The sequence below is a fragment of the Eretmochelys imbricata genome, chromosome 4, assembly GCF_965152235.1.
Source record: "Eretmochelys imbricata isolate rEreImb1 chromosome 4, rEreImb1.hap1, whole genome shotgun sequence".
Lineage (NCBI taxonomy): Eukaryota > Metazoa > Chordata > Testudines > Cheloniidae > Eretmochelys > Eretmochelys imbricata.
In genome coordinates, this window is record NC_135575.1 from 84,061,917 (window position 1) to 84,078,484 (window position 16,568).

General features: G+C 39.4%; 1 protein-coding gene across 5 annotated transcripts in view; it reads right to left on the reverse strand.

Moving 5' to 3' along the window:
- The window catches only part of SORBS2 (sorbin and SH3 domain containing 2), a 122,323-nt gene extending 106,175 nt beyond the window's left edge, over positions 1 to 16,148 (reverse strand). For 3 of the 5 annotated variants that reach the window (XM_077814548.1, XM_077814542.1, XM_077814547.1), the window contains exons 1-3: positions 16,052 to 16,112; positions 12,437 to 12,463; positions 10,917 to 11,041 (exon numbers count right to left, since the gene is read on the reverse strand). In XM_077814548.1, coding sequence (XP_077670674.1) covers positions 10,917 to 11,041; positions 12,437 to 12,463; positions 16,052 to 16,112 — 213 coding nt within the window. Of the gene's footprint in view, positions 1 to 10,916; positions 11,042 to 12,436; positions 12,464 to 16,051 lie in introns of all 5 variants that reach the window. The other 2 variants (XM_077814546.1, XM_077814543.1) reach the window with 2 other exon arrangements.
- Positions 16,149 to 16,568: the final 420 nt, after the last annotated feature.

A 16,568-nucleotide genomic window follows, 5' to 3' on the forward strand; every position in this document is an offset into this window, starting at 1 on the left:
AGGCACTGAAAAGATCCACTGCCCACAATTGATGACATCTTGCCAGAACTTTCCAAAGTATGGATCTTTACTTTGTGATGTGAGGAGCAGGTTTTGGCAGATAAGCCCGGGAAGAGTCCAGCCTGTTGACAACCTCTGCAAACACCATTTGGTCCCTACAGATAGTTGTGCATACCAATGGGCATAAGCCCAGGACTAGACATGTTCCAAAGAAGACTCACCCAAGTTCTGGAAGGACTGCCTGGTCTGAAAATAACTGCAGATGATAACCTCATTGTAGGTGAAGGAAGCAATGATACAAAAGCTGAACAGGACCGTGAGACAAAACTACAAGCTTTTCTAGAGAGATGCAGAGGCAAGAACACAAAACTCAACCAGGAAAAAATGCAACTCAAATAGTGCAAGGTGACATATAATGGACATCTACTCACAGCAGACGACTGAAAGCAGATCCCAACAAGATCAAGGCAGCCAAAGACATGCCAGCATTAGTGGATGTGGAAGGGGTTCAACGCTTCAGAGGAATGATAAATTTTCTGTCCAAATTCTGTCCACACCTGGCTGTAGTAGCAGAATCCAAAACAGCTCACAAGGCAGGATGCTGAATGGTGCCAGGAAAGTCCTCAACAAACAAGCATCTGACATGCTGAAATAAATGATAAGGGATGCCCCTGTCCTGAAGCACCACCAGCCAGCAGAGTGACTGACACTCCACTGTGAGGCATCAGAGAAAGGAGTGGATGCAGTTCTTCTGCAGGTGCAGCTGGTCACTTATGCCAGCAGAGCCCCATCAGAGACCAAACAGGGGTATACACAACTAGAAAAAGAGTTTCTGGCTATGGTATTTTGAGAGGAGCAATTCCATCCATACACCTACAGCCATTCAGTGCAATCAGACCACAAACCCCTAGAGAAAATCATGGAAAAGCCCCATCTTTGTGCTCCAAAGAGATTGCAGCACATGTTGCTACATCTCCAGTGCTACTGGGTAGAGATCAGATATTGTCCAGGATGATTACTGCTGTTAGCTGACACCCTCAGCAAGGCACATACACCCAGCATCAGTGACTTGGAGGAAGGTGATCAGGACTTTTAAACCATTAACATAGTGCACTATCTCCCAGTTTCAACAAGAAAGCTGATGGAAATCCAAGAGCCTATGGAAAAGGACATCCAACTACAGACTGTCAAGAGAGCAATATCAGAAGGGTGGCCAGAAGACAAAAGCCAAGTACCAGTAGGAGCAGGACTATATTTTCAAATTAAAGATGAGCTGAGTGTGCAGGACAGAATCATTTCCCAGGGACAGAGAGCAGTTGTCCTCACCTCATTATGTAAGGATGTCATGCAAAAAAGACATGCCTTCACTTGGGCACTGACAGCTGTCTTATAAGGGTTGAAGTGTGTGTTTACAGGCTGGTAATGAATACACAAGTCTGTTCCTGTGATACACCAGCAGAAAGCCACTTATCATGTGACCTACCCCAAGCATGGGAAAGGTTGGAGCAGACTTATTTACCTTCAGTGAAAAACAATACCTGATTACAGTGGGCAACTAATCAAATTTTTGGGAGGTGGATGTCCTGCCTGATACAAGAAACAAGTCAGTGATTGGCAAACTGAAAGTCCAGTTTGCTAGACATGGCATCGCAGACACTGTATTCCCCAACAACAGACACCAATTTCAAGGAATTTGCACAGAAAATGGAAGTTTGACCATACCTCCCTCCCCAGCACAGAGTAATGGTAAGGTGGATTCAGCTGTGGAAACCTCCAAGAGACTGTAACACAAGGCTGGCTCAGACGCTGTGTTAGCATTTTTGGCAAAGAGGAAAACGCCATCACAGGGATGCCAAAACAGTCCAAGGCAGGCACTGGTGGGATGAATGACAAAAACCTTGCTACCCACGTGGGGAAACCCTTTGCAGCCAGAAGGCCGGAGATAGCGCTGAAAGGAGATGGCCACCAATCAGAGAAAGCAGGCACTAGAGTACAACAGGTCAACCAAGGACCTACTGACCCTGGAAACAGTTATTCTCGTGAGGGTCCAGCCATTACAGACACTAGAAGGAGTGAACTAAAGGGTGCAGTGGTACGCAGGTAATACAAGGTGACTACCCAAGAGGGAAAAGTGATCTGAAAGAACAGGAGGCACTATGAGCCAGTAGACAACATCCAGAGAAAGCTTGCAGAGATAGAGAGATCGTCAAAGAATGGAGAGTCAGACAACCATCTGTAGGCCAACCTCAAAGTGAGGCAGGAAACTGCACAGAGAGCTGGTTTGCTAGTCTCATAGATAAGTAACTCCTGGTGTGTAGCCTGTTGAGGAGACCAAATTGTCTTCAAGACTATGTAACCAGCAGAGTCGGGGGGTAAAGACAAGACTTCAACTTGGCTCTGTGCTAGTAACCTCTAGCCAAAGGGACTTGGGATGGGGATCTGGGCCTCAATTATTTGTTTTTAATGTTTTTATTAAAATGTTTGTAAAATAGGGAAGTTGTATCATTATCAGTGGAACTGGAGTCAGAAGACCCATGTTCCCTGGAGTCACTGTTATTGATAGGACGCTGCTGGAACAGGGAACTAGTAGAGTTAGTGGAAGCAACTGAGTTGAGACAGAGCAGTCCACAGGGCTTAATAAAATTATTTGTTCAGCTTCACACTGTGAGAATAAAATACTATAAATCTACCTTTGTTTTTTGCTCAGTCCCTGTCCGAAAGAGATTACAGGCTTATAGTGTCCGTCTGTCTGTCTATCTTGTCTTGTACAGTGCTTGCTACATTGTCAGTGGTTAACAAATATTAATGTCTCCATTTTCTGAAACTATATAGCAACATTTTTAGGAATTCCAAGTTCATTTTCCTACTTACATAATGCTTTGAAATGTTTTCACCAGAAAAAAAAGGGCACAAGAGTTTTTATTCTACCAGGATACTGGTACTAAGCATGCAGCTATACATTGGGATTAGATCTCAGTGTGATTCAAACAAATAAGACAACTTGTTTTTGAAGATCATACTCTATGCACTTAAGTCTTCTGAACCAGTTATAGAACAATGAGGGACTGAGGCACAAACTGAGGACTTCAAGGATATACTTTTCACATTCACAGGTGAGAGACGCATAACACTTTGTCAATCTGGAGCAATGTCTCTCAATGCTTAACCATAAACCCTCTTTTTCTGTCTCCCTCTGCTGCTCTCTGTTAGCCTGTAAACAGTTGGACATAAGTAACGTACTTTCTCTACAAAGGTCAGGTCTTCAGAAATTCTGAGTTCCCTATTAAAATGGATTAAACAGCTTTTCCCCTTAGATTTTTTGTCAGTATCCTATGGAGCAGCAGTATCTTTCAAAATATTCTACCAGACGAAGGCAGTAAGGAATGTAAAAAACACTACTACGCCCCCTGGAATGCTTTGCTTGTTATATGCTATATATTTTTGAGGGGTTTAACCTTTCTCTGAGGAGGTGTGTTTATAAAATGTCATTCAGTGAGTCATACCACATTTCTGCTTGCTCTTAAATTCTAGCAAATGAGTCTTGAAATGAAGTGTGAATAAAAGTTCAGACATAACAAGAAAACTTTGACATATTCTGGCTTACAGCAAAGCTGTTGTGCATCATTCTTGGACAACATGGGGCTGTCTCTTATTTACACTCAATCATACTTTTCCATATGTGGCATCACATGTATTCAGTACTTAGTCTACACTACCTCTCTCATTTGGCATCACTTAGGAAATATTGACTACCCCAGTCCCATGCCCACCTCCACTTTACTCTCCTTCACATGCACAAGACTAACTGTAGAATTTTGCAATGCTATACAGGATGTGTTCCCTCATGGTAGAACATTGCTAGTGCTCACAAAAAGTGCTCACAAAAAGCTCCAAAAACATGTCAGGTGGACTTAATCCAGTGTGAAGCCATTTCAAGATGGCACCTATGAGCTATGTATGAAGGAATTTGTGCATTTTATGGTTCAAAATCCTGTAGAACCCGCAAGTCTATCGAACTTTTAAAGTGATGTCGCTGCACTGCATATGCATGGGGTTTTTGTCTCTCTCAGACATTTGCTTGTGACAACACCATAAAAAGAAAAGGAGGACTTGTGGCACCTTAGAGACTAACAAATTTATTTACTCCAAATTTGTTACTCTCTAAGGTGCCACAAGTCCTCCTTTTCTTTTTGCAGATACAGACTAACACGGCTACTACTCTGAAAAATAACACCGTAGGATCTGGTTGTAAAAGGCATAGGGTGAGATCCTAGCCCCACTGAAGTCAATTGGAGTTTTGTTACTGACTTCAATGGAGTCAAGATTTTACCAATAGATTGTTTTATAAGTATATTTTTAACATCAATTTCCCATAGCAATCCAAGTCAGCTTGCCTCCCAAAACATATCCTGAAGTGGGACTGATCTACATTATCTCTCACATTGGCTTTTGCCTCAGTTCTACAGCAGTACCATATATACAGCTGGTGAAACTCACACAGCTTACGGAGTCCAACTACAGACCCACAAATTGGGGGAGTGATAAATAATGAAGAGCACAGGTCACTGTAGAGAGTAATCTGGATTACTTGGTAAACTGGTTGCAAGCAAACATTATGTGTTTTAATATGGCTACATGTAAATGTATTTATCTAAGAACAATGTAAGCCATAATTACAGGAATGGGGGACTCTATCCAGGGAAACAGTAACTCTGAAATAGAATTGTGGATCATGGTGGATAATCAGCTGGAACAAAATCTCCCAATGTGATACTGTGGCCAAAAGAGCTAATGAAATCCTTGCAGGCACAGACAGGGGAATGTTGAGCAGGACAGAGAGGTTATTTGACCTCTGTACTTTGGCTCTGGTGCGAGAGCTGCTGGAATACTGTGTTCAGTTCTGGTGCCCACAGTTCAAGAAGGATTTTGATGAATTGGAGAGGGGTCATAGAAGAGCCACAAGAATGATTAAAAGATTAGAAAACATGTCTTATAGCTATATCTATTTAGCTTAACAAAGAAACGGTTAAGGGGTGACTTGATTACAGTCTGTAAGTATATACATGTGGAACAAATATTTAGTAATGGGCTCTTAAATCTGACAGGGAAAGGCATAACACAATCCATGGGTTGGGGAGGATTCTCCATTACTGACAATTTTAAAATCAATATTGGATGTTTTTCTAAAAGATCTGCGCTAGGAATTATTGTGGGTAAGTTCTATGGCCTGTATTATACAGGAGGTCAGACAAGATGATCAAGTGGTCCCTTCTGACTTTGGAATTAATTAATTTATTAGTCCACCAGTTCTCAAACAATCGGGTGGGTATCCCAAAAGCTATGTGGGTTGTTGTTTTTTTTAAATAAAGAACTCTGACTGTCCGTCCTGAGTGGCTGGGGCTCGTGCAGAAGGGCCATGCACACCTGGGAGGTGGGGAGCAAGAGGACAGCTGGAGTCCTGCCGCCCCAGGGCTGACAGCTGGAGTCCTGTCACCTGGAGGCAGCCTGGGCTCTCCTCCCACCTCACCCCTCCACTCCTCACTGAAAGGCAGCCCGGAGGTGGCGGGGCTCTAGCTGTCAGCCCCAGGGTGGCAGCAGTAGCGCAGAAGTAAGGGTGGCAATGGGACGCTAAGTCCTCTGTGAAAAGTGATATTGACAAATGTCACTTTCACATTGCCTCCCTTACTTCTGTGGTGCTGCTGGCCACACTGGGGCTATGCTTGGAGGTGCATAAACACGATAGACACAAAGAAGAAGAGGGGCCTGATCAAATAAGTTAAAGAACCACTGTATTAATCTAATAAAAATCTCAGAAGGAGTAAGTATGTGACCATGCTCGTTACACACTGAAGCAAGGAAAAGGCAGAAAAGGAAGAAGGTAGAATTATCAAACCAATATAAAAGAATACTGCTTTTTATGCTGATATTCTTTGTCAGCCCATCATGTATAACAACAATCCCAGAACAATTTCTAAAATTTCAGACATGCTGCAAAGTCCATCTTTTCTGACTGTGCTTAGCAGGTGAGTTATTATGGGTAATTGTGATTATATTTTGGACAAACGTTATTATGGATTACTTGGGTACAGACTATCTAGTGTAATATGTTTTTTAATTGTCTGAAGAGCATGCCGAGTTTAGGCGAGACTCTTCAATTTACCTAAATGAATACATATGATGCATCAGATATTTAACAGTGGGAGCAACTACGACATAACAGTGAGAAGAAAAATGTACAGGGGCATAATTCATATGGTCCACACTGATGCATATTCCACTGTGTGAGGGTATTTTTGGATATAGATTATAAAATTGATAAAAGTTTTCAACACCTTCCTGTCTCTTACAGTTCTAAGGTTTAGCTATATCACATGCTGGTAAAAGCTCTGGCTCAGTTTCCTTTATTGTCCCTGACTTGTTTCTTCATTTTTGGTGTCACCTAAACTGTACTTACTCACTTGGATAAAAATCACTAAGTCAGAGCCTGACACTGTTAGACGTATCAGCAATAAGGTATCAGCAGTAGCTGCAGCAGCGAAGTATTGGTGACTCAATGTACTAATTAATATCTATTACTCATTAAGAGCAAACACTTTCTAGCCTAACCGCATTCAGTCCAAGAGGCAAAGTTGAAGCCTAATGCTTCAATTTAAGAAAGCTAATATCCCTCCAACAATCCAGTCCATATTCACATAGCCACCAAAATCGTAGGCATATAGGTTACCTAAAAAGAACAGTGAGAGTGATGCATTCAAAGCCAAGCATCTAACATTGCCTGCAATTCCCTCATACCCACATGGATGTGGCAGCAAAGAAAATCATATTTTTAGAACTTGTGTGGCAAATTACCAAATGCCAGCAAATCCTGAAAAAAACAACAGTTTTGACCTGAATCATGGAACAGAAAAATGTTGGCATTCACACCTCACTTTTTTCATTACTGTGAGGAGGCAGTGATTCTATGCTGAAAAAATGGTCATTCTGCCTTGCTGAAAAACTGCCTGTGTCCCAGGCGTGAAGATGACCAATTACTGGGATGGGGAATTCTAAATCCTGTAGGTCTTACTATTTGATCATTAATTATTATTATTATTTGTTAAAGGACAATACTGTACTATGTATTATGAAAGACTTGTACTACACCTAGCTTGTTCTTGTAGACTCTTCTGCATCTGTGATGGCTCACAGACTTTGTTTCATAGCATTCCCGGAACAGTCCCTGCTGAGGATTATATTAAGCTTTAATTAAGTCTCTTAACGTAGACACATGAGAAAACCCTCGAAAACTAAAAAAACAACTTCTCTGGTGTACCTAGTCCTCATCTGAGTGGTGAATTACACTTTCCCCAGGATAGAACAATGTGTTCTTCTCAAAGGTCCCCAAAATCTCACATAGGCTGGTAGGGCAGTTTATGATATCTGTTAGATCACTACTTCTGCCCAAGAGAGCCCACAGGAGCCCATCAGTCCTATACCTCATGCACTGTTTTGGCTGGGTCTACTCAGGAGAAGGGTTTTCAAATGTTGCTATTTTAATGTCACAGAGCTGTATTCTGCATACAACTTTTATTTTAAAATCTCCTACAGCTCGTGTAGGTGTTTGGTGCTTCCAGAAGCAAAGATCTGGTTAAATACGAAGTTCTGAAAAAATGACAATGTCAAAGAGTAGTATTGTTGTGACGGATGAAAAGGACAGAGTTGTCTGGGAGCTTCAAGCATGCAAGATATGGGGCCATTTTAATCCCTGGAGTAACTCTGTTGACTTTAGTGGATTTACACCAGTGATGAATGTGGTCCATAGTGTGCAAGGTTGATTTCCTTTGTTTCTTCTAGAAACCTCACAAGTTTATCTATACAGAGAATTAATCTTTTAACACAGATGGGTCTTGGCATTATTGGGATCTGGACTATTCTTTATTCAGTGATGTCTGGATCATGGGTTTTAACTGAGGTGCATCTACAGTTTTTAATGGTTTCCACTGTGAATGTTGAAATGGGTTTCACTAGTGGATAGCAGGTATAGCTGAAATATATCTAATTCAACCAGCATAAGTCATAATAATCTGTTTTAACAATATTTGGGGTGGGGTTTGGTTGGAGGAGATATTTAGCCATAAAATCAATAACATTCCACCTGCAGGTTTTTCACCCATGAACCAGTAATAAGTGCACTCTGTAATAAGTACACCCTCTGTCTAATCATAATGATATATAACGAAATTGCATGGAGTACATTCCCTTGTTACCCTTTATTTATTGGAAATCTACTCTCATATACGTTGTACATCGTGTACTGTAGATAGTTATGTCAAGTTATTCTGACTGATTTAAAGTCCAATGAAAATACTGTATGTTTGGTATTGGGGAAGATCTCTTCTTGTCCCTAATAAACCATGTTCTGCCAAAATGAAGAAGAGGTTTAGAGGATTACTAGAACTCTGAAATGTTTTATGCCCTTGTTTTTTAAACAAAAAAAGAAGAGAAAGAAGAATCTCCTTTCTGGGTTTTGTAGCACATGACATGGATTCATGTGTGCCAGACAGCCTAAAACTGGGTTCACTAGACCAGGTACTTAAAAAAAAAAAAGTCCAAACTCTCAGATCTACAAAAGTAATCTCAATATTATTATATTTTTAGCATCCAAAAATGTGCTTACGTCTGTGATATCCTGGCTCTTGCCATTTGAAACTCCCATGCATGCTAATTGGAGCTGGGATCCATGTGGGTTTGAGAGAATTTCACCCTCAATAAACAAAGAGCAATTCGGAAAATGCGCAACTTAGAATATGTAGGGCCATGTCATGTCTCGTCCTGCACAGAGGAGGCAGATGGCACAAATAATCTTTCCCTTCCCACCCATCTCTTGTGCATAGGGCAGCTGTAATTTGGTTGCCAGGAGCTGGTGAGTACAGAAAATCAGCATTGCTGGAAGCCCTAGCTGGTCCCAGAGGAGGACGACTTGGTGGAGTGGTGTCATACCAGAACATTGGCAGAGCTGCACTTATAGGAATCCTAGTGACATCTTTTCAAAGATGCACCAGGAGCCAGTTCCCAGCACCTCCTTCCAGCACTAGTGGCAGCATACTACCTTTCAAAAGGAGGATCCCAGCAAGCAGTACCACTTAGGAGGTGCACCTCTAATATAATTATTAATTACATTTATTATGGGAGTGCCTAAGGGCCAATCAAGAGTGGAGCCCCACTTTGAATAGTGCAACAGGTAGTTTTACCCAGAAAACACAAGCTGTAATCATGGTAATGTGAGTATACTAACTAGAAAAGTGTTAAGTGATTCAGGAAAGATCTAAAACAAAAGATGGAAAAGTTCAATATACCACATTGCATTCTGTGGACTGTGCAGAAGAAGGAGCTGTAGACTTTTGTCCCACATCTTTTGGAGACATCTGTGGATTTTCTGGAAAAAGCCTAGGTGGATGTTCTTGGATTTCAGGCTCTGCTTTATTGTCAAGGAGGGGAGCTATCTGAATGGAAAGAGATGCTGTGTGTATCTCAGGCACAGGGTTACAGGTAGGTGAGACAGGCCTTTGTGGAAACGTTGGCACTTCATTAGACTTGGGCTGCTGCTGTGTATTACGAGGAACATTACTCAGTGAGTCTTGTGTCCGGGTTAATTTCAAGGTAGAAACTCTGCGTTTTTGAGATGCTTGTCTGTGGCCTTGATGAAGAGTAGCTCTAATGCCAGCTACTGCTTTTGTGCTTGTGTTGGAGACTGAGGGCAGTGGTTTAGTGATTCTTTGTGCATAGGATACACTTGTGTTAGATTTTTTAGAATACATTGTCCTCTGGATAGCCTCCTTGTTAGTACAGTAGACAGTATCTGAGGGGAGTTTTTTAGTTGGCTTGGTCGTTATTGACTGAAAAGTAATTTCATCCCTCATGTGATTAGTTATTCCAGATCTACAAAAACTTTCTTTTCTAGGAGGTGGCAGGGGTGCCTTATTTGCCAAAAGCATCCACACACAGCAAAATAACATTGAAGAAGAAACAGAGAGAAAGTAAATGTTAGCAGGAGAAATAACTTGAGTTAGACTCCTAACTTTAAACAAAAGAACAAGGGCCTGATCCAAACTCCATTCAATACAATGGAAAGACTCTGGATCAGGTACTGCATCGCACCTGATGATAATATTATATTCTGATGTCTAGGAAATCACAGATTCCATTTGTTAATGGAAAGAGTGAATTGTGATCCAAACTGGGTCCATAATATCAAATATATTCTATTTTGCACCAACACTACGGTTTGAGAATTATCAGCAAATTTTACAGAGACTTAAATAGTTCATAAAATGTACTCAACATACCATTTTAGCTGACAAGCTACTATTTATGAGTAACATACATATTACACACACACACACTTTTAAAACTTTTGGATTAAAATAGTAATGCAAATACTATTATAAGTATGTTTCTGAATTAAGGCATATTGTTTCATGGCATTTTCTATAATTGTTATATAGTTTAGCAAAGTTAGCTGAAGAACAGTACTTCTGGTTATTCTTAAATTAATCTAATTCAACTTTATAATCAATTATTATTTATTCCATAAAGAAAGTATTTCTCTGAAGTGTAAAATATTAATCAATACCCTTCGAAGTCCGAATACAATTATATAAGGTTTTTGATTGAACCTGGCCTACTTTTATTTGCTTACAGCCTTGTTCTTTGAAAGTAGTTTGTTGTGTTACTGAATCAGCAGACTTGTGTCATGTATAGTGTATGTTTATGTGTACAGCAAAAACAGATAATACAACACGTAATAACAGGTGCAGGTGTTACCAAGAACACATCTGGATAATTCACTCTAGGGCTTCACACCTGCATGTAATGCACTCATAAGCTAACACTTATACTTAATACCAAAGGATGAAACTGTGTGTGTGAAGGTTTACCTGAGTTGGTGACCTCTTTTCTTGTAGATTTGGCCGGACACTTCTAAAGCCTTTTGCTGCAAGAGATGAACTACTAGCATCACCATTCAATGTCTCTCTACTGCCATCATTGTAAGATGTCCAAGCTTTTGTGAGGAAAAAAATCAAAACATATTTTTGGTAAACAGTCCCTATGTATCCATGTTACCATAATAAATCTACCTATTGAACAAACTGGTGAAATGACAACTTTCTAGTCAGTAGCTAGAATTACTACTATTGACAATCTATACTCAAAAGGAGAGTTAAATGGATAAGCCTGAAGCTACAACTTCTCAAGCTGTGATTTTGTCAGCTAGATCAGCCTAGATCAATATTGTTATTATTTTACTTATATTCTGATAGCTCCCACAAATATTCATGGATTCATAGACACATAGATTTTAAGGCCAGAAGGGACCATTGTGACCATCTAGTCTGACCTCCTGCATAACTCAGGACTTTCATTCATTCTTGCTTCAAGTACAATAGCTTTGGTTGAACTAGAATACCTTTTTAGAAAAGCATCTCATCTATATTTAAAGAGTTCCAGTGATGGTCAATTGTTCCAATAATCTGAATCTGTCTTCCAACTTCCAGTCATTGGATCCTGTTGTTATACCTTTGTCTTTTTAGACTGAAGAACCCTCTATTCTCAGAGTTCTGTTCCTCATAGTCTAGTTATTGTCCAAATATAAATGAAGACACATTCCTGACCTGAATATCTTATAGCCTGGAAGATAAGATGAGGGTGGGGAAAAGGAATACAATATGCAAGCAGGGTTCTCAGGGTAATGATTGGGATATGTATTCTCTGTATTTGCACGGGAGACTTCAAAAGAAATCTTCAGTGCCATTGGAATGCATGATGGCGAATCAGTAGGTTGTATCCTTCTATCTAAGTCAGTTTTTAGCCAATACTACTGTATTACACTACTGTGCTGCTGGAAATGCTATCTTTTGCATGAGACATAAACTTGAGGTTTTAATCACTTGTAATTATTGAAGATTCAGTAGCACTTTCTTTAAGAGTAGGTGTTAGACTCAGTATTCTAGCTAAATTCCTCCCTGTATTCCTCCCCTATAATTTCAGTTTGATAAGACATTTATCACTTTCTGTCCTGATCTGTTGTGATGCATTGTTAAAACATTGCTGCATTTCAGTCTAGAGGTGGCCGCACTTACTGAACTTACTAGTAAGCATTCTGTATTACGCATCCCATAGAAACAGGAACAAAACAGATTGTATGGCATATATGATATCTAACTAACTGTTGGACAAAATTGTCCTGGAAGCCCTGATGTCACTTTGGACTGGTGGTTGTCTGCTGGAGGATCTCAGTCACAGGTTTCACCTGAGATAGTTTGCAAAAATCAGTAAAGTTTGTAAGGTCCACTGGGATCCATTTAAATGCATAATGCTATATAAATGGAAGATTGCTATAATTCATACATGTACAATACCAGTAGACTTATGCATAAAAAAATCATGTTTTATTTACCTGAATCTGGAGACTGAGAATCAGGTCCTAAAAAAGAAATAGCCAAGTTAGTGTGTGCAGGAAATTAAAATACTGTAGGCAATTCTGTCAGCGTTTCTGGTGATGGAACAGTATGCTGCTTGTGACACTGGATCTGGTTCTACATTCCTTGCACACTCAGACCTCATATTGATTTTGGGGAGATTTTAAGATATGCAAGGATTGTAGGACTAGGCTCACAGTATACTTTGATAAGAACATATATTTTTTAAAAAAGACAGCAATTTTGATCAAATTGTAGTAGGTTGGGTGATGTTTTGATGGATGTGTCTGTTATTGTTCTGTGTATATGGTGTCAAATTCTGTACCCATTTATACCCACGCTGGCCCAGCGATGTCACTAGGGGTGCATAGTGTAACTTGGTCAGAATTTGATCCATATTGTCTTACCAAATGAAGTCATTTTCTTAATAATCAAAACCACCGATCCTAACAATATTGAATCATTCTGAGTACTGGGCTAATTAAATAAAGGAATCTGAGAGAATCTAATGGAAACTCAAGGATAATAGCGATGGTGCTTTTTAAAGTCTGCAGCAGCTGCTGCTACCAAGAGAATTTAGCCATGAGGTCACACACTCAGTGAGCCTCCACCACAGTTAAACTAACCTTGTCATAGAGAAATTGATTTTAAGCTCTCTCTCTCTATATCTATCTATCTATCTCTATATCTATCATCATTCTTTTTTTCCTCACAACTTTAATTGCCTATGCTTCAGTATGCAAGAATATTTTCAAAATGCATCACCACTGAGTCTTCTTTGTGTTGAATTAAAGATAATTTCATCAACCGTTTTAAAGGAGTTGATGTAATTCTATGTGTAGAAATTAATCTAATTTAAGGAAGCTCAACAGTAATTGTTATAGTCTCAGAAGAGCATGTTTACACTATACAGAAAAAACTATGTTTCTAATAAATTTTCTCTGATGTTGCACAGTTGGAAAAGATCGATATAATAGGTACTGTTTTATTGAAATTACATACTCACAACTTGCCCTCTGTTACCTATATATACACCTCGGAATATTGCACTGTAAATGCCCAATGTTTATTGCTCAACAAAATTACATTTTATCAAGGATTACATTGTGCTGTGACAATTACTACATTGTGGTTATTTAAATCACTGCTACATCAGACAAGGAACAAAACAAACAATATTGTTGCCTGGTTTTTCAGTAAACTCTATAATTTATTGTCTTCTTAAATCTAGATACCAGGAGAAATGACACTACTTTGAGAGGGTATGGAGAGGCTTCATTCAAAAACAAGGGGGCCATACTTGGGTGATGTGAGATTTTTGGATGGTGCCAGAATGTGGGAATCTGCAGGATGTCTATAGAGTGTTTGGCAAAGAAAAAGACAGAAATTCTGTCCATGTAAACAGTATATTGGCATGGGGTATGTTTGGGTGTGTGATTATTAGATGATCTAAAGGTGGACTAATTTGGAAAAAGTTATGCACATGTATGGAATTCTTTTTCCTTTGGCAAAAATTCATACGGATTCTTCATGTGCAACAATCCAATCCACTAGGTTAATAATCCACTAACCAAAATGATCTAAATAAGGATTGGCACCGTGGACCATCACTACCTTTATGGACTATTAAATACAGTAAACAAGACCTTTTAAAAGTCTCAGTTTGCAGGCTTACATGATAAACCATACTGACTTTGCAAGAGGTGTTTTGGAATATCAGGCCAATAATATGCATTTTATGAAGTCTATAATGGTTACACACAAAATAACCTACTAAAAGCCAAATTCTGCTACCCTTATTCACACTGAGTACCATCTTATTTTAAAGTAGTCCCACTCATTTCAACTAGATTCTTGTCCTTGTGGATTAGATGTTCACATCTGGACTTCTTGTGAAATTTTCAAAAATAAACTTTTCCTATTTCATATTTATTTTTTGAGCTAGTCCACAATTTAGAACATCTATAAACATAACATTAAAAATACCAAAAGCTGTTTGTGCATCTGAATTGTAGAAATGTTCTAAAATGACTGTTCTTTGTCTTTTGTACATTTTAAACACTCCAGAAAAGCTGGCAGGCTGACAGTTGGCATAGCAAGTTTCAGCCAGGAGTGAAATTTTATCTCTAAATAGAGAGGTTTACACTTTCTGACAGCCCTTTAACCAGAGCTGTGCAGATGGACGCGCTTCAACTGAATGTGCTAATATGCATTCAGGATGAGATATATTGTAATTGCTATAGTAGTATCATTTTGGTGACAAAGTGTGGAAGTTACTTCCTTTGAAAATCTGTTGAAAACATCAGTATATCTTATGATAAACTCCTAGGTGTTGTGAGAAATTTTGCACTCATTCTGTGAAGAATGTTTACAGTTCTACCCTCAAGGTTTTTGAGGATTTTTTCTAGTTGAATGACCACAAGGATACAATGAAACACTGGAGTAAATAAAATGGTGGTCTGGCTGAAGGTTCGTTTTAGACCTCTCATTCCTTCACTCTTCTGCCTTTGTGTATTACACTTGTTTGGCACAGCCAGTGAATGCCAAATTGGTGTAAGGTAATCACATAGGTTTTCTGCCCTATTTACACCTAGCATGTAATTTATACTATGATTTAAGTCACCTTGAATATGGCCAACAGATATGCATTCAAGTTTTACTTCCTTAAACTAGCTGTCAGTATAGTCCTCTAATTAAGAAATAGTTTTGCCTCTATTGCATATTTTCTGTGTTTTTATTCTGTTTTTAAATTTCTAGAAACATTTTCTTGAAAATAGGATTTTTGTTTTATGAAAGTTAATTTGGCTCCTATTGCTTATTTCACAACTGAAATTATAATCTTCCATTTGTGATAGCACAATAGTCTCAAACTGGTTGAAACATCAGGACCAGAGAATTATAACTTTAACAGAATTTTAGAGTAGCAGCCGTGTTAGTCTGTATCCGCAAAAAGAAAAGGAGTACTTGTGGCACCTTAGAGACTAACAAATTTATTTGAGCATAAGCTTTCGTGAGCTACAGCTCACTTCATCGGATGCATTCAGTGGAAAATACAGTGGGGAGATTTATGTACACAGAGAACATGAAACAATGGGTGTTACCATACACACTGTAACGAGAGTGATCAGGTAAGGTGAGCTATTACCCGCAGGAGAGCGGGGGAGGGGGGAAACCTTTGTGTAGTGATAATCAAGAAGTCGCTGAGATTTTAAGAAACAAACCCCAGTTTTCATGCAAGTTCTCCTATTAACAAAATAGGGACTAAGAGGCGGCTGGTGCGAAGAAAGGGAAAATACCCAAAATACTTACCACAGAGGTAAGATTTAATTTTTTTTTTAATTAAAATAGCTTTTCAAAATTTCCCAGGAGGTTTCACCTATCCTTCAATGTCCACTACATATAGCCAGAGGAAAAGTAAGATTACATCTTCAGAAACAAAATATGTTCAGAGATTTCAGCATCATAAAACTATATAAATCAGACCTTGCCAGTGGAGTAGCCATTTTCATTACCCTCCTGGCAGACTAATTCTACAGAAACCTATAATGTTACACAAAGCCATTCAAGGGTGGTATCCCACTGGTTAGTTATACCTGCAGCCAATAGGTTTGGAGAACTTTGGACTCTCTTCACAGCTGTTAATGTGACAGACATTGCAGCACGTTTGCGAGCACAGCCACCGCTATCTGGAAGCACAAAACGATATAGACACAGGCCCAAGACAAAGGAAGCAAGCACATGCAACATATTACATGGTGTGAGATATGCCAAACGTACATCAAAAAACACGTGCAGGTAGGAATTGCTGCTGATAGTTGTTTGTTTATAAAACCCACAGATTAGCAGACTACACTGTAGGTTTCAGGAGCTCAGAGTATCTAATATGGTGAGTATTCAGTACTTAATACATTGTGACAATGTGTGCATTCTGGTGCCAGAAGGGCTGCTCATGAGGAACTAAGGCTTCGAGTTGGTCAGGGAGGCCATGGATTCTGTGATTTTATGTGATCTCCATGACTTTAGCCCCATACCGAGGGGCTCAGGCTTCCGTGATATATTGTTTATTGCCCACATCCTGCCCATGACTTTTACTAAAAATTGACAAAATCT